This window comes from Pristis pectinata, chromosome 40 (assembly GCF_009764475.1).
Source record: "Pristis pectinata isolate sPriPec2 chromosome 40, sPriPec2.1.pri, whole genome shotgun sequence".
Classification (NCBI taxonomy): domain Eukaryota; kingdom Metazoa; phylum Chordata; class Chondrichthyes; order Rhinopristiformes; family Pristidae; genus Pristis; species Pristis pectinata.
Genome location: NC_067443.1, coordinates 9,155,795 through 9,175,064, shown reverse-complemented (window position 1 = coordinate 9,175,064; position 19,270 = coordinate 9,155,795). Strand labels below are relative to the sequence as shown.

At 39.6% G+C, this 19,270-nt stretch overlaps 1 protein-coding gene across 4 annotated transcripts in view; it reads left to right on the top strand.

Annotated features, from left to right (window-relative positions):
- bnipl (BCL2 interacting protein like) overlaps positions 1-19,069 on the top strand; it is a 60,896-nt gene extending 41,827 nt beyond the window's left edge. For all 4 annotated transcript variants that reach the window (XM_052045773.1, XM_052045774.1, XM_052045775.1 and 1 more), the window contains exons 5-10: positions 3,434-3,607; positions 5,064-5,166; positions 9,231-9,362; positions 9,847-9,933; positions 12,963-13,061; positions 16,475-19,069. In XM_052045773.1, coding sequence (XP_051901733.1) covers positions 3,434-3,607; positions 5,064-5,166; positions 9,231-9,362; positions 9,847-9,933; positions 12,963-13,061; positions 16,475-16,511 — 632 coding nt within the window. In that variant the 3' untranslated portion in view covers positions 16,512-19,069. The remainder of the gene's footprint in view (positions 1-3,433; positions 3,608-5,063; positions 5,167-9,230; positions 9,363-9,846; positions 9,934-12,962; positions 13,062-16,474) is intronic.
- The last annotated feature ends 201 nt before the right edge of the window (positions 19,070-19,270 follow it).

Sequence of the window (19,270 nt, the reverse complement as noted above, 5' to 3'; positions counted from 1 at the left end):
AACCAATTTGCAAAAAGGAAAACCAGTTTTTGTTGTTAGCACATTTACAGGTCAGGAGGTTTATACCATTGACGGAATAAGTCTGGGGTATTAGGCATCAGTTACGCAGCAGACCTACATCAATGTTACATGCAGCAAATGACCCAAGCACAGTTTGCCTTCTTGGTCTTTCCCATCTTCGGGTTGCTGGCTATGGGCTGAGTGTATAAGCAACTTGATGTGTTATCTGTGTAGTCTTTCAGGTGGACATAAAAGATTGCCGAGCATTATTGTGTAAAAGAGTAAGGAAAGCTCACCTTGGTGCCTGTGGCTAATATGTCTCCCTCAATATACCTCACTAAAATATTACCTGGTCATTATGACATTTGTGGGCGCTTGTTGCTTGTGCTGTGTGCACGTTGGTTGCCTTCTTTACAACATTAGATCAGTGACCACCGCAAAGATTTTCACTGGAATGTTCTGAGGTGGTGAAAGGAACTACCCAAAATCTAAATACATGCGTTCTTCCTTTTTCAACCAGCCCATCCCTAGTGTAACTTTACATGAATTAAACCAGTCTACCAGTTAGTGAAGTTTCTGTGATTCACTGCCTTCACTTTGTAAGCTATGGTTCTATTCATAACAACGTTCTTCTAAGTAGAGCCAGGATTATGAGGGTCAGTAAGCTTTTCAACCTTGGGCTACCAGAGCTGAAGATGAACCTGACCTCACTGGATACACACTTTTGTCATTGCATTTGACCTATGGGGTCCTGCCTATCCTTCTCCCTGAAGCTAATTGTATCAACCAGACCTGTCAGCTGAGATCATGTACCCCAACTGGATTGAAACCTGGATTACCTTTGGAATTCTTTACCCAAGAGAATGAATGCCCAGTTGCAAAGAATATTCAAGACGAGTTACTGGGCACCAAGGGAATCAAAGGATCTGGACATCAGGCAGGAAATGGAACTAAGAAAGAAAATGCCATAATTAAGAATAGTGGAGCAGGCTCCAGCGACCACAGGACTTATTCCTCCTATTATTCCTAATGTAATCCAGTAGTGGGCTGGGTAGTGCATTTACCTATGACCAACTGGGACTGACTGGAGATAATTATTGCAGCTTTGTATGAATTCCCAGTTAACCAAGCAATGAGAATCATGAATAAGCATAGAACATTTGAAGGTTTTTACTTAACATTGTCATAGATTGTGACTCAATCTCCATCAAGAGAGCTCCCATGAAAACAACTGTCATCGTTTTAACTGGAGCTCAGCCAACATTTATCCCCTAAATGAACATTACCAAAATGAGTTGTTTCATTTGCTCTGTACAGTTTGTGGGATATTGCTGTGTACAGGTTGTCTGCCGCATTTTCTATACTTCTCTTAATAGTTAATTGCCCGTAAAGCATTTTGGGACATCCTGAAGACATTAAGGGTGCTAAATACAGAAGCTAGTTCTTTCTTTCTTAGTAGTACGGCGGATAATATGATCCAAGTGGTTTCTAACTAGCATCGCCCAACTGAAGTTTGATATTAAAGTAAAGTAGGGCGAGAAGTGGAGATTATACAGGAGTGGTGTTTGGGGATAAAAAACGGTGAGGTGCATGTATAAGCCTCCCAGATCTGATGTATTCTGTCAAATACTAATTTAAGAATGGATAAAGCTACTGTGCCAGCTTAATACCTATTCAGATTTGTTGATTATGAACTGATTTGTTGTTTCAAATGTGTCAACGTTGATTTCTTGCATGCACTACCAATCAAATGCACTCATGCGTTTATGAAACATGCACTGACCAATCAATAATATTCATGTGCATCCCACTGACTTAGAAATGCTGTTTGTGATGTCTGATTATTTCTTGCTGTGTCCAGCTGATGTTAGTTAAACCTGAAATTTATCTTGATTCTTTCCTTATCCGAATAGTCACTCTATGAATTTAAAATAACTTTGTGCAAGTTAAAAAAAAAACTTTTTTTCCTTTGAGAGTAGTTGGTCTAGTAACAGAAAAGTTAAAATGTGTATGCTGAACATCTGAAATAAAAAATGCTGGAAACACCTAACAGGTGAGGCATCACTGGTGGAGGGAGAAACAGTTAACATTTCAGGTCAGTATCAGAATTGGAAACATTAAGACAGCAGGTTTAATTGAAGCATTTGTGTCTGATTTCCAAGCTAACAAACCATCTCACAGTTGAAAGAATGCTCCTGTTTCTCTTTCTTCTGATCTCTACCTTTCTTCTGATGTATCTGTATTTTCTGTTTTTATTCCAGATTTTCAATACCTGTACTATTTTGCCTTGTGAAATATAGAGTGTCTTTTAGCTTTTACATCCTAACCACTGTTATGCCTTTTCTATAAAGTAGCTGTTAATGAATGATTGTGCTGTTCCCATTTACATTTCCTCTAGATCCATCTTTACATGTACCATTAGGATCTGCATTTTTCCTTACACCATCTCTTCAGTCATTTAATTTCTCCCACCATCAATCACACACATTTTTGTTCTTTTCCCCACTGTCAAGGACATCTTCAAGAGGCAGTGCCTTAAGAAGGCAGCATCCATCATTAAGGACCCTCACCATCCAGGACATGCCCTCTTCTCATTACTACCAACAGGGGAGATACAGGAGCCTGAAGACCCACATTCAACAATTCAGGAACAGCTTCTTCCCCTCCACCATCAGATTTCTGAATGATTGATGAACCCATGAACAATACATCATTATTCTTTTCTCTTGCACTATATTTATTTCTGTAATTTATATATTTTTATGTCTTTGCACTGTACTTCTGCCATAAAACAACAAATTTCATGTCATACGTCAGTGATAATAAATCTGATTCTGATTCTCCCCTCTCCATTTAACTGACTGGGGTTGTTGTTTAAAACTTGTTTGAGATTAACTTTCTTGGGGTCTGATAATAGGTCAACACCTTGTGAAATTCATTCTGTTTCTCTCTCCATTAATACTCTTTGATCTACTGAAAATGACATTCTTTATTTTGATCTTACAATGGCTGATTTCCCCCTCATTTCCACCACTTCTATTTTTAGAAAGGGATTTTTATCTTCATTAACAGTGCCTTCATTTCATCTGGGTTTTTTCTGGGAGTCAGGTGTGTGTTTGGAAAATCAGCAGATAGTCAAAGAGCTCTGTCAACAGAGCAGTGGAACGTAGCCCAGAAGTAACTCCAAGGAGACAGAAAAATATCCCTGGCTGCGTCAGCATTGAAATGGTAATATACAAGAAGGAAAAAAAGTAGTTTTAATTTGCTCAAGTTGTTAAAAATTGTGGTTGGTCTTGTAAAATTTTGGGTTGAGCAAGACCTGACAGCATGTTGCCACACATGACATTGATGGCATTTGTGTGCTGGCAAGGACTGCAAATATCTAAAACCTGAATCCCTTTGGGTTCAACATTGCTGTTTCCTCTCTGACCAGATGATTTGCCACGGGTGTATCGCTCATTATCTGACACGGAGAGCTTCCAGGGCCACGTGACAGATGAAGAGACGGAAGATGGCAAGTTGTGGAGGGTCTTCCATATTGGGGAGCAGGAGTATCGAGTGGATATGGCTGTCGTGGATCCATACAAGGCAGTCATTTCTCATGGAGGTGAGGCTCTTGCTTTGAATGTGGGCTGATTTTTTTTTAATATTTTATAAGTATTTTAAACTTCTGTTGAAGGCTGCCTTAAGGAATTATGTGCAGAAAACACAAAAAGAAAATAAACCACTGTGTTTAATTCCATTTTTTCATACGCAAGTGATATGAGATCGGGCAGGAAGGTGGGGTTGAGGTTGTGGATCAGTCATGACCTTGAATAGGGGAACCAGGTTCTGAGGATGTTATGTCCTGCCTCTGCTCCTATTTCAAACATTTTCCTTATCCTATTTATTCTGTCATTGTATTTCTCTAGTTATCGGCTGTTTCATCATGAGACTCCGGACATTTTGGGTATTGACTGATTGTTGAGTGCTACAGCAAAAGATTGATTTGTTCTCCCCCTCCCTCTGCATGTTTGCATTTTCTAGCAAAATTTTTTAACTAACACTTAGGATCTTTTTACACTTATTTTGCATTTATAGCAAATGGTTACTGACCCTGGCCAGAGTCCATCAACAGCTTTTGGCATCCTGAAGCCATCTCATAACCCTCACCATTGCAAGGAAGAGCCCTAACTTTTCCAACACCTCTGTGACTAAGATCCTTATCCATGGTAACATCCCAAGCCAGAAACTGTATAAATGTAAATTAACTGTGGTCAATTTTACTGGAAATACTATTACCATACTACTGTATTGAAGCATATCATGATCATGTCTATAAGTTGTAAAAAAAATTACTGCATTCAGGCTCGTTGTCATAGGAGTTGTGCTGTGAATGGTGGTATGGTAGGTCAAGGCAAGGTTGCTGCAGTCAGTCCATGCATGTTGGCTGTGATTTCTGTCCTCAATTCATTTCATATCCAAACCTACCATCCACAGTAATCCCCAATTCCACCACCACCACCCCCCCACCCCACACCCCCCCCCCCCCCCCCACAACATTGGTTTCCCACCTTCCTTGATCCTGGTTTCCTCTGCTCTCCAATCCTTCATTTTCTCCACCTCTGATCCCCTTCACCATTCTCTTCATTTTCCTCTTTCTCTATCTCCCAACTCCTCCAATCTCTTCATATTCCCTTTCCCTCTACTTCTCCTGAGCTGATCTTTCTTCCTCCAACTCATGGCCTGTCTTTTGGACAACTGAAAGCTGATCAAACACTAGCTAGCAGTGGGTCTTCCTAGAACTGTGCACCTCCGCAGATTTATGCTTTTCGTTTGGGCAATCATTATGCTGTCAGCACACTGGTAGATTTGGTCAGCTGATGAATCTGGGAACACAATATCTTATCCAGGGACTATATCTGAAAGACGTCCTACTTTAATCTTTCCTAAAGTGTAGTGTTCAGAACTCCCTGCTATATTCCAACTGATGCCCAGCCAGAGGTTTATAGTTCCATCAAAATTGGAGGCGAAGGGAAAAGTGAAGAATGTATCCAAACAGTTAAAGCTTTTCTTTCTTCCAGGTTGCTTTGGCGAGAACCTAACAGCAATCATTGTGTTTTCCTCCTGCTATCTGCCTGAAAGTAGTCGACCTGACTATGAGAATGTAATGGAAAATCTCTTTAGGTAAGGACCAGAATCTAATATCCTGATCTTTAAAATCTTATTTTCTTCTTCTGTTTTGATTCCTTACCTGTGGAGTGCTGCAAAATTACATGGCTTAATGCATTGGAAATTGGGTAGATGGTGATAATGGACACAAGAACAGGAGGGGGCTTTCAGCTCCTAAGCCTGCTTCACTATTGTGAGATCATGGCTAACCTTTGAGTTAACTTCATACACCTACTTTTTTCCTGTATCCATTAGTACCTTCAGTTAACAAAAATCTGTAATCGCAGATTTAAAGCTAACTATTGGCTCAGCATCAGTTGCCATTTGTGGAGGATTTCTAATATCCTCCAAGCATGTAAGTGTTTCCTAATTTGTCCCCAACTCCTATCCTCTCCAACCAGATGAAATGATCTTATGGTGGACGAATTAGTCATGGGTGATGGTTGCCTATTAAGGCTACCAAAAGGCTATAATTCACTGGTTAAATTTTAAAAAAACAAAACTTGTAGTTACATAGTGCATTGCACAACCTCAGGAAGCCATTCTTTAGGCAATGAAACATTTTTGAAGTGTGGTACTGTGTCACCAACAGGGGTCACAGACCCGAAACGTTTAATGTTTCTCTCGGTCTACCTTGTTGCGGTCCTTGCACTTTATTTGTCCACCTGCACTTTCACTGTAACTGTAACACTATATTCTCTATTCTGTTTCTTCTCACATCATGTGAGGAGCTTTTTTTAACAAATCATTTAAAAGGCAGCATCTCTTACAGTGCAGCACTTTCTTTGGAATGTTGACCTGAATTTCTGAACTCCAGTCTCTGGAGTCGGACTTGACCCTACAGTCTTCTGTCCTGGAGACATGAGTGCTAATACTCTAGTGAAAATGATTGCAGGCAGAGCTGTTCTCAGCAAATATCCTCATGTACCCCCGAGGGATATTGAAGTAACTATATAAGATTTTGTGATTATCTTATTTGTGTGAGGGGCTTTGCTAACTCTATCATTCCGAAGGCCTTGATCATTGTGGTTGATAAATGTTTCAATTCAGTGCTCAAACCAATGAATCATCACTACAAAGGCTGAGACATGCAAAATAGAAATAGTGTTCTGATTAAGTGAAAGGCGTGCAGAAATAAATTTAGTTTCAATCCATTTGTCTGTGAGATCACACCAACAATACAAAAGCATTATAATTCAACTATTTTTTCTTGTTACCTTCCACTACTGCCCCACCCCCCACTTCCCATCCCTCCACTCCTCCTGCTAATGTGTAATTATGGAAATTGGAACATAGAAATCGGAGACCTAGAGCCTATCAGGCCTTTCAAAGAGACCTTGACTGAGCTTCACGAGCACACTAACCCAAAAAAAACTATCAGCTCCCAAGTGTTGAAACTTCCAAATGATCCTCAGCCTTAACAACTTTTTAGTATTGGTTTATTGTTGTCACTTGTACCGAGGTACAGTGAAAAGCTTGTCTTACAAACCGATTGTACAGGTCAATTCATTACACAGTGCAGTTACATTGAGTTAGTACAGACTGCATTGATTAGTACAAGTAAAAACAATAACAGTACAAAGTGTCACAGCTACAGAGAAAGTGCAGTGCAATGAGGTGCAAGGTCACAACACGGTAGATCGTGAGGTCATAGACCACCTCATTGTATAAGGGAAATGTTCAATAGTCTTATCACAGTGGGGTAGAAGCTGTCCTTAAGTCTGGTGGTACATGCCCTCAGGCTCCTGTATCTTCTACCCGATGGAAGAGGAGAGAAGAGAGAATGGATGCAACTTGTGATTTTCACCTCCCTTTGTGTGAAGAAGTGCTTTCTGACATTAACCCTGAAAATTAAATTTAGAACTGCAAGTGCTGGAAATCAGAAATAAAAATAGAAAATACTGGAAACACTCTAAGTCAGGCAGCATCTGTGCAAAGAAAAACAGAACTAACATTTTAGGTTGAAGATACTTCATCAGAAGGGGCTTCGACCTGAAATGTTAATTATGTATTTCGCTTAGCCTGTAAAACCTGCTTCTAACTTAATTATTTTGTTCCCTTGACCTGAACTACCCTCCCCTCACTAGAGGAAATAGTTTCTCTCCATCTACTCAATATCAAAAATATTTCAATCCATTAAAACACATAAGCCTCCATGTTTGGAGAACACTACCTAGTTTAAGCAACATTTCCTCTTTAATTTATCCTTCTGATTTTACAAGCAAGAAATGTTTGCTTTATGAATCAATTACGTTAGAGATCTGGATCACACTGAATCAGTGACTCCCCTGCAAAATTAGTGAATGCATTGTGGTCTTTTTGTTTCATTCTAACATGGAACTAACACACTGTGGTCATTAGTGCATATGTACCAACTCTGGAACCTCAGATGAGGTTAAGGACGTCTTCTGCTCCAACCTTGGAAAAAAATTCTACACTGTATCCCAGAAGGAGACAAACTAATTCTCTTGGCGACTTCAACACCATAGTGAGGAAGGATGCAATCCCTTGTCAAGGCATGACAGGCAAGAAAAGAGTAGGGAAGGGTACCTCCAATGCAGTCCTTCTCTTGACAAAATGTTTGGAGCAGGCTTTCTCATAACAAACATGCTGACTTGTCAGATAGATGTCATGGTAACCCTCCCATTCCAAGCACTCACACCGTTGGGTAATATCATCATCTAAGTGAAGGACTGTAATGATGTCCACGTCACTCTTGCCAATGAACTACTAGACCTAATCCATTCTATTATCTCCATCAACATAGCTGCAAACATCAATGTCAATAAAAATGTGGGTTCTAAGATGGCTAATGAGGACAATGTGGAAACCACAGACTCTTCCACAGATGGGGAAAGAAGTGCCTGACAAGGTGGAAGAATATATGTGATTTGCAAGGAAAGGAGTATTTGAAGATCAAGAACTCAGCCTAGGCACAAAACTCATGGTCTACCAGGCAACCGTGATCCCTGCCCTGCTTCTGAGACTTGGACTACATACAGTAGATACATCAAGATGTTGGAAAAATACCACCAACTCTGTCTTCACAAAAAATGCTAAGGATGTGAACCTTAGGCTAACATCCCCAGCACCTGGGCCTTGGTTAACTCAGCCAGCCACATTAGTTAGGACATATTATTTGCACGCCTGGCATTCGACTTCCTGAACACTCTCTTCTGAACTCAGTGATGGGAAGAAATTACCAGATCTACAGAAGAGAAGTTTCAAGGATGTGTCCAAAGTGGAGAATGAGCATTTGGGATGTCAAATCCATGCATTGAATGCACCCAAAAGTCCTACATAGGTGTTGGAAGGAGCACGTCACCTCACACATTACCGATCTGTCCTCCCCATCTGTGGAAGCATCTGTAGTTAGCCAGCTTGGAGCCCAAAAAACCAGAGTGGAAGCAAGTCACCCTTGATGCCAAGATGCTGCATACAAAGAAGGACCATACATGATAAATAAGATTAATATCTAGAAGGCATTATCCTACTTAGGAAAATCATCATCCTGCATATTTTTTGGAGCTCTGTGTTCCATATCCATGCTCCTGGAAAGTTCAGACACTCCCTATTGTTCCTTGAGGGCTGGAAGAGCAAACATTACAGTGTGGCAATGATTTATCAGCTTGGGCTTCCCAATAGATCAGCGGGAGGAGTATATCAGAATTGTAAGTTGGATCTTCTATGGCAGGACTTGTAAATGATTTCTATTACCAACAGGAGTTCCACAAGGCTTTGCTTCACTTCCTTAAATTCCCCATATCATTTGGGCCTTTCAGTGAGATCTTGACTGATCTTCTCTGCTGTGTTCAGGACTTCATTATGAGAAAACATTCAATTCTTTTCATCACAAACAACTCACTTAAACCTCCCTTCCATTCTTGATACCCTTCATATCTAGTGCAGAAGAAACTACAGAAGCGAGTAGAGGGACTTTATTTTCCTTTTAAATTGATTGATCTATAAACATCGTGTTAGATGTTACAAATGGGAAACAATTTCTAGCAATTGGCATCCTTTATTTGTTCAGTATAAAGACTCACTGAGGAGGTGACTCCAGTGTTCTATCTCCACAGGTATGTTATTGGAACTCTGGAATTGTTGGTGGCCGAAAATTATATTATTGTGTATCTAAATGGTGCCACAACACGTAACAGGGTGCCATCAATCAGCTGGCTGAAGCAGTGTTACCAGACTATTGACAGGAGGTAAGCTTTATGGAGCAAACCAATTAAGAAAACCAGTTTTAAAAAAAAATACCAAAAGGTTGTTTGAGAAACAGGATCACCACCATATTCCTGGAGGCAGAAGATGGGTAAATGCTAGCATTGCTAGTGATTGTCTGCATCCTGTGATTGAATACAAAAAACTAAAATCATGGTAATAAACCTGGTCAAAGGCTTTGGTAAACTAGGCTAGAGACATTAGTCAATGACACAAAGAAGATATGATCTCAGCATTATGTCATTTTGATTTTATTGATTAGTTTGTGGAATTAGGGTTAGCACTTACTAATATAAGACCTCATCCTGGACTTGTAAATCAGGAAGAGGTTGATGTAAGTGATGAGCTTTAAAAGATTGAAGATGAAATGGAAGCCTTTGGGAATGACTTAAATTTAAATATAGATCTTACGAATGTGTGTTAGATATTTTTATTGACTTGTTCCATAATTATTACTTTTCCCAAAAGGTTACGCAAGAACCTGAAATCTCTCATTGTTGTCCATCCATCCTGGTTCATTAAGGTGATATTAGCTATTACCCGGCCTTTTATAAGGTAAGGCCTTACTTTTATTTTTTTACAGTAATGATATTGTGTTTATTTTGCAATAACAAAAAAGTCCAGAGGACGAAATGATAATTTGTCGTCATCAACATCACATTGACAAGAAGCACAACTGAACCAGTCACATAACCACCATGGCTACAAGAACAGGCCAGAGACTGGGTATCCTCTGGCAAGTGATTCACTTCCTCACACCTCAAGGTCATTCCACCATCTACAAAGCACAATTCAGGAATACAATGGAATACTCTCCACTTTTCCTGAGTGGGTGAATGTAGTGCTGACAACTCTCAAGAAGCTTGACACACCATCCAGGACAATGTAGTTTGCTTGATTGACACCCAATCAACCAAGCTAACCATGCATTCCCTCCATCACTGGCACACCGTGACAGCAGTGTTCACCATCTGCAAAATGCACTGCAGTTACTTGCCCAGCCTAATCCCAGCACCTCCCACACCCACAACCTTCACTACCAAGAAGGATAAAGGTAGCCAGTGCAAAAGAACACAACCACCTTCATGTTCCCTCCTAAGTCATGCATCATCCCAACTTGGAAACATTTTGCTGATCATCATCATGGCTGGGTCCAAATCAAATGCCCTACCCAACTTCACGGAGGGAATACCTTCACCAGAAAGACTCTGCTGGTTCAGAAAGATGGCTTACCACCATTTTCTCAGGGGTAATTGGAGATTGATCCTGGGAATGAATAGGGAAAAAAATCTGAATGATGGTACTTCAACAGTGCAGTTCTTCCTGCCACTTCAAAAGCACAAAACTTCCTCAGTGACACTTTTTGCATAAGAAAATCAAGGTCATGTTTGCCCCCCAGGGTAGAAACATAGAAAACCTACAGCACAATTCAGGCCCTTCGGCCCACAAAACTGTGCCGAACATGTCCCTACCTTAGAAATTACTAGGCTTACCCATAGCCTTCTATTTTTTCTCAGCTCCATGTACCTATCCAAAAGTCTCTTAAAAGACCCTATCGTATCCACCTCCACCACCATTGCTGGTAGCCTATTCCAGGCACTCACCACTCTCTGAGTAAAAAAAACTTACCCCTGACATCTCCTCTATACCTACTCCCCAGCACCTTAAACCTATGTCCTCTTGCGGCAACCACTTCAGCCCTGGGAAAAAGTCTCTAACTATCTACCCGGTCAATGCCTCTCATCATCGTATATACCTCTATCAGATTACCCCTCGTCCTCCATTGCTCCAAGGAGAAAAGGCTGAGTTCCCTCAACCTGCTTTCACGCTCCGTATTCCAGGCAGCATCCTTTTAAATCTCCTCTGCGCCCTTTCTATGGCTTCCACATCCTTCCTGTAGTGAGGTGACCAGAACTGAGCACAGTACTCCAAGTGGGGTCTGACCAGGGTCCTATATAAGCTGCAACAATACCTCTTGGCTCCTAAATTCAATTCCACGATTGATGAAGGACGATACACCATATGCCTTCTTAACCACAGAGTCAACCTGTGCAGCTGCTTTGAGCGTCCTATGGACTCGGACCCCAAGATCCCTCTGATCTTCCACACCGCCAAGAGTCCTATCATTAATACTATACTCTGCCATCATATTTGACCTACCAAAATGAACCACTTCACACTTATCTGGGTTGAACTCTGTAGGTGTGAAAGATCTCGTGGCACTACTTGAAGAAGGGCATGGAAGTTCTTCCCAGCACTCTGGTTGCACCTTTCTCCAGAATCAATAACTAAAAGCATCTGGTTATTTTCACATTGCTGTTCATGGAAGCATGCCTTCTCCAACTTGGTAGCTGCATTTACTTAGGTTTCAGAGAAATTTCAGTGGTTGTAAGGCTCTTTGGGAAGTAGATGCTCATGAAAGTCAGAATCTAAATAAAAGTTCTTTTTCTTTCATTTAACAGAAATCAGGAGATGATTTCATTGGTCCAGCATTAAGTAGTGAAAGGTGTTGATTTTGTACACCAGAGTTTCTGTTGTTTACCTGGTTAATGCCGAGTTAATGCCATTGGAATTCTCAACCCTAGTGAGCCGAGGAGACAGTAGTTAAATATATTCAAGACAGGTTTTTTGGTAAATGGGGATCAAGGATAATAGGCATCAGACAGGAAGTTGAAGTTAAGATCAAAGGTCAGATCAGCCATCGTCTGAGTGTGAGGTGTTGCATTTTGGAAGGACAAATCAAGGGAGGACATACACAGTAAATGGTAGGGCACTGAGGAGTGCGGAGGAACAAAGGGATCTGGGAGTTCAGATACATAATTCCTTTAAAGTAGAGTCGCAGGTGGACAGGGTTGTAAAAAAGGCTTTTGGCATCCTGGCATTTATAAATCAAAGTATTGAGTATAGGAGTTGGAATGTTTTGGTGAGGTTGTATAAGTCATTGGTGAGAGCAAATTTAGAATATTGTGTGCAGTTCTGGTCGCCGAATTATAGGAAGGATGTCAGTAAAATTGAAAGTGCGCAGAGGAGATTTACAAGAATGTTGCCGGGTCTTCAGGAGTTGAGTTACAAGGAAAGATTGAGCATGTTAGGACTTTATTCCTCGGAGCGGAGAAGAATGAGGGGAGATATGATAGAGGTTTACAAAATGATGAGGGGCATAGACAGGGTTAATGCAAGTAGGCTCTTTCCACCTAGATTAGGAGAGATAAGTACGAGAGGACATGGCTTTAGGGTGAAAGGGGAAAGGTTTAGGGGGAACATTAGAGGGAACTTCTTCACTCAAAGAGTGGTGGGATGTGGAATGGGCTGCCATCTGATGTGGTAAATGCGGGCTCGCTCTAACTTTTAAGAGTAAATTGGATAGATACATGGACGAGAGAGGTCTGGAGGGGTATGGGCTGGGGGCAGGTAAATGGGACTAGCCGAATAATGTTTCGGCACAGACTAGAAGGGCCAAATGGCCTGTTTTCTGTGCTGTAGTTTTTCTATGGTTCTTATTGAATGGTAGAGCATATCAGAAGCCTTATGGCCTACTGCTTCTATTGTGTCCTAACACACTGTTACTTCTCTTTCTTGTGCAGTACAAAGTTTAGTAGAAAAGTTCGGTTTGTCAGTAGCCTACAGGAACTTTCAAAGTTAATTCCCATGGAACATGTACATATCCCAGAATGCATTAAAGAGTAAGTACAACTGATATTACATTACTATTTCATTTTCAGAATTATGTTCATAGTTAAATTTTATACTGAAACTATTAGGAATTATTATTAAACAAAGAATAATAGGATTAATGTTGCACCTACCTAACTTTTCCCCTTCACTGCACAATACAAAACCAGAAATTTCCAAACATTCAATCTGTTGTTTACATGCCAGGCTGTGGGAAGAAATCAAATGTGGGACTAATTGAAATGGAAATGACCAAATTTAAAGGATCACATGCAGGATGGAAAGCCATGTTGCTGCTCAAAATGGCTATGTGGTTTTCAAGAAGAAAACATTTAACTTGTCAATAACCCAAAGTAGCTAAATTGGAAAGAATAAAGTTCAGAGCAACAAAACTGACATGAAGTATAAGTGGCTTTAAGTTTTACCAGTGTGGTTCCTGGTCTGACAGTTTTAAAGCTGTCATCCTTGGCCTAGCGCCTTGCCCCACCCTATCTTGTCTTAAAGAAACCTGAAGTCTCTGCTTCTTCAATTCCAGCCTCTTGAGCATTCCTGATTTTTATCACTGTTATTGATGATCATGCCTCGAACTGCCAACCCCCTAAGCTCTGAAACTCACTCCCCGAACCCTTCTGGCTCTCTTTCTCTCTCATACTCCTCCTTTGCGATGCTCCTTAAAATCTGTTGCTTTGACTAAGCTTTTGGCAATGTACTAATATTGGTGTTAAGTTTTGTTTCTTTACATTTCTGTGATGCCCCCTTGGGATGTTTTAATGTATTGGTTTATTATTGTCACTTGTACCGAAGTACAGTGAAAAACTTGTCTTGCAAACCGATCGTACAGGTCAATTCATTACACAGGGCAGTTACATTGAGTTAGTACAGAGTGCATTGATGTAGTACAGGTAAAAACAATAACAGTACAGAGTAAATTGATAAATTTGAGTTACTTTTATATTAATGCAAACTATATTCAAAGTATATCATGGAGGTAAAAAACAGTACTCAACCAATGATTAATGGAATAATATTTAGTTAAAAGGATTTTTTTTAAAAAAATAGGTGAGCTACTGTAATTGAAGGCATTAGGGAAATTTAACAATTATATTAGGAAAATAAGGTGGGTGCAGGAAATATGTTAATACTGAGGATGTTGGAAATGTCAGCAGGTCAGGTGACGTAATGGAAACGGACATTGGGTGAACATTTCAGGTCAGTGACCTATAATCAGGACTGGAGAGATTTAGAGATATAAACCTGTTTTAATGTGCAGAGATGGAGCAGGGGAGGAAAGAACAAATTGGAACAAGGTGAACAGCAGTAGAAATTAAATGACGAGAGGGATTTTGGTCCAAGGCAAAAGTGAATGGTAATAGGACAAGTAAAGAAACAAAAGATTTGCCTGGGGGTGTAAATGGTAACAGCAGAATCAGGATATGAAGTTCTTTGATCTGTTGTTGAGTCCAGAAAGCTGTAATGCCCTTAGTTATAAGATGACGTGCTTTTGCTTGAGCTTACTTTGAATTGAAGTGGTATAGGAAGTTGAGGTCAAAGTATCAGTAGGTGATGGAATTAAGGTAAAAAGTAACTGGAAGTTGAAGGTCATACTTATCTGGCTATTTCAATCCTTTCTTTAATACTCTCTTTTATATGTTTAACCTAATTAATAATTCACCATCTTCTTTCTTAACCACAACATCGACATTGATCCCCTCTTTCATGAAGACAGTCACAAAGTATTTATTGAGAACCTTTCTTGCATCCTCTGCCTTCACATGTTGTCTTTCCATGTCCGTCATAAGCCCCATCTTCCTTTAATCTTGCTCTTTATAAATTCCTTTGGATGCAATTTGATTTTATTTGCCAGTTCCTTTTCATGCTATCTCTTTACTTTCCTAATTTCCCTTTTAATTTCACCAATACACTTTCTATACCCTTCTAGATTGTCTGCAGTATTAAGCTCTGAGTATCTTGCATAAGCTTCCCTTTCTTTTTACTTTATCTTACCTACTATGCACCTTGTTATCCTGGAAGTCTAGTTTTGGAGGACCCATTACCGTCCTCTCTTTAATGTATTTATGGAAGGTTTCAGGGTTTTCCTTGATTTTACCTGACAATATTTTGTCTTGTTCCCTGGAATGCACTGCATTATGAGCTGTGGACATAGTGGACTAATTTCAAAGAAGTATTTAGACTCATAGAGTTACATAGCACAAAAAACATGCCCTTCAGCCCAACTCATCCATACAGACAAAAATGTCGATCTGAGTTGGTCCCAATGTCTGCGTTTGGTCCTTATATCTCAAGGCCATCTACCTATGTAGTTATTCAAATGCCTTTTAAACATTGTAATTGTACCTCCTCTGCAGGTTTCTCTGACAGCTCATTCCATATACCCACCATCATCTGTTTAATAAGTTGCCATTCAGGTCCCTTTTAAATCTTTCCCCTCTCACCTTAAATCTATGCCCTCTAGTTTTAGCCTCCCCTACCCTGGGAAAAAGACTGTGACCATCCTCCTTATCTACACCTGTTATTATTTTATATACCTCTATAAGAACACCCCTCCTACACTCCAGGGAAAAAAGTCCCAGCCTATCCAACTTATCCATATAAGCCTTCAAGTCCCGGTAACATCCTCATGAATATTTTCTGCACTTTTTCCAGCTTAATGACATCCTTCCCATAGCTCAGCAACTAGAACTGTACACAATACTCCAAGTGTGATCTCACCAACAACGTGTACAGTTGTGTCATGACATCCCAACTCCTGTACTCAGTGCCCTGACTGATGAAGGCAAACATGCCAAATGTAATAAATGCTGTTTCACTTGGAATGTTTAACATCATGAATGGTGGGAAGGAAGGAGTTAAGAGAAGGCGTGGCCTTTCTTATGTCTGCACAGGGATGGAGAAGAATTGTTGAGGGTGTTGTAGATGGCATTATCACTTTGATATACTGAAAAGGGAGCTGGGGGAAGAGGTGTTTTATGGTGATATCACCATGGAGCTGTTGGAAATGATAGATGATCCTCCAATGAGTACGAAAGCTGGTGAAGTGGAAGGTGAAGACGAGGAAAGCCATATCATAGTTCTGACAGGGAGACAAATAGTCAGAGCAAATGTGCAGGAAATGCAACATGTATGGTGAGAATCCCAGGTATCAGGGAGTCTTCAGTTGAGAAGAAAGGAACTTGCATCAGAAGCACAGGTTTTGGGGGTACCATGATTAAACCAAAAAGGATGGATAAAATGTAATGGAATCTTTACAGGGTGAAATAAATGTACTGAACATTACTGCGGGGGTTGCTGGGTATGATGGATATTGGTCAATTTAATTTGGCAGAGATAGAGCAATTGATAGTAAAGTTCAGTAAGCCAAATGGCCTTAAACTTTTCTTATTTATAACCTTTCTTTTCTTAACAGGCTGGATGAAGAGTTAAATGGAAATTCAGAAACCTAGAGAATCTGTCTTTGTTGTGGAAATCCACTGGATTCATTTATATCTAATGTGGAAAAGACATTTTTAAAATAATAAGCACATGTAAACACAATGTAAAAAAAAATCAAGAATAGTGTTGGAGAATCTATACTGCTTTAAAGTAAATTTCTTTCCAGCACACTCTTAACAGTACTCTATAACCATCGGAAAAACCGTCATAGGTGGTGGGTTCATTTTCTAATACCTGCTGTGCTAGCTGATTTCAGCAAAGGCATTATCATCAGACTTGGCACCTCTGGGTTAGGGAAGAAATAAATTGACTTGGGTTCCTATTCTGCACCACCAACCAACAATTCCCTGCTGGAAAATGCTCATTTGTGGAAAGTGGGTGAAGACAGGATTAAACTCTTATGAAGAACCTGAGAATCAGTGTGTAAAATTGGGCATGAAAAATGGTGAATTGAGTGTAAGAAGCAGACATTGCCCATGGGTGTGTCAATATCAAGAGCCTCTGCTATTTTCAATGAATAACAGTCAAGGTCAAATATATACAAACGACATCAGGGTCAACACACAGAGTGTGCCTTATAAAATATTTGGGATAGTTCGTTCCTGTATGAACTCAAATCAATTGAATACCCTTCTTCTATGTCTCTTTTGTGAATAGCTTATTGAGTGGAGGGTTAACAGAACCTATCTAATTCTGATTAAAGCCAAAAGACGTGTTAACCTGCTTTATGGTAACATATTAAAGATGGAAATAGAATCTACTCACGACCCAAGGGGTGGGTTTCACATTTTTTTTTAAATGAATCACAAATTAAATTAAATTGATACCTGGAACCTAAGCTTTTCAGTCAATGCCAAAATGTAGGTATCTCCCTTTCTTTTGGGGGTTGAACCACTAACAATTATATTTGTAACGAGAAATTCCAGTTTTGAGAATGGAAGAGATGAGTGGTTTGTTGACTGAAATGTAACACATTAACTTCCAGAAGAGCCCCTGGGTCAGAGGGTTGAACCCAAGTTATCTGTTAGCTTACAGTAAAAAATAATATTTTTCAAGTAAGTCAAAAATACCTTGTATCTTTGTATGTTGTTCCAAGACAAACATGTTCTTGACAGTAGTGTTGGAGGAGTTGAGCCTTGTATCAATCTGCTAGCCTATTGTTGAAAAAGTCCATATTTTAATAATAAACCTCAGGAAGGAGAGACTCATTTATATATAGTTATTGTATGGAAATGTGTAAGGGAATGCTTTTTAATCTTAATACATCGGTTTTCTTTTAAGCACCAATATGATTTTTAAAAAATTGATTTTTTTTGAAAATGCCTTGCCTTTTGAACAAGAAAAAAAATGGCAGTGAGGCAAAAACCCATACAAGTAAGAGTAGGGTTGATGCAAGAAAATGGAAAAATCCCCTCTAACTTCCTTGGACAATCAGAGAAATAGAAACAGGAGGCTGCAACTCAGCGCCTCCGATTTAATATACCATTCAGTATAGTTGCGGCTGATCTAAAGCTGGCCCAGGATACTGCTCCAGTTCTTTGTTGCATTTCTCCTCTTGGTTTCTCTAATGATCTGTGGGCAGGAACCCCTTGAAATCCACTTCCTAAAACTCCCAAAATCCAGGAAGTTAAGATAGATTGGCAAAAAGAAGACAGCAGGGGAGTGTTAAGAATATGAGATTCTCTCCTTCCTTTCCAGACTTCTAAGTACTTAGCAATGGGAACATGCATACATTTCCAGGGTTATTGTTTGGATAATTCTTTCACTATTACCAGCTGATAGATTTAAAGTAAGTTGCAATTTTAAAACAAGCATTTTGTTATTGAAGCATTTTTCACTTAAACACTGCACTGAGTCAGAAGGAACTGTATGTCAGTATGAAATCGTTATAATGTATTGGTGATGGAGATTCTCATATATTGACAGAATTAAGGATTCTTAAATTTGGAGTGTTAAACTTTAAATTGTTAATCCTCTTGTGTGAATGTTACCACTGTGTTCCCACAAGTCTTATTTAATTTGTTGGTGCCAATGTATTATAAGATACAAGACAAACTGTACTTAAGCCAATATGCTTTAGTCTTCTTTTGAAATATTTTCTTGTTTGTGTTCTGAATTTTTCAAACTATCACAATCTTCAATCAGCAGTATTTCATTTCAAAGTCATACGACTCAAAGCATGGTCTCCCCATATAATCTGAAACTGAGGCTGTGTCCTGTTGGATTTGGCTTGGGTGAGCAGCTGAGAAATAGTTGAGCACTGTGCCTGGTGCACATATCTTTCTGCAATGCAGAGGCAGTAGTAGGATGGCTTTAATGTTGATAGTGCTGAGTAGCAGAAACCACCTTGGAGCTGGTTACATATTGGAATAAGTTGCTTACTAGACTTGCCAAATAATTCAAGGCACATTATTGCATGACAGGTATACTTTTGCACAGGAATCCTTTGTGTGTTTTAACTGCTCCATTTTCTTCCAGTCATTGGAGGTTTGTATTTGGCACCATAACTACAGATGTTCATATTTATATCAAATATAAAAGTATTAAAATACAATGATATAAATGGCAATCAAGTTCAAAGTATATGTATCAGTTTTGCAAATGTTGTCTTTTCTTGCATGTCTACCTATTTGCTATGGTAGATATGATAAATGGAAACTTATGAAAGCAGTACTTCAGAATTGTATCATTGTCTGTTACCACCACCATTCAATTCCCTGCCATCATCTGACACCATAATGTAATCTGTGGAAAACCTTTCTTCAGTTTT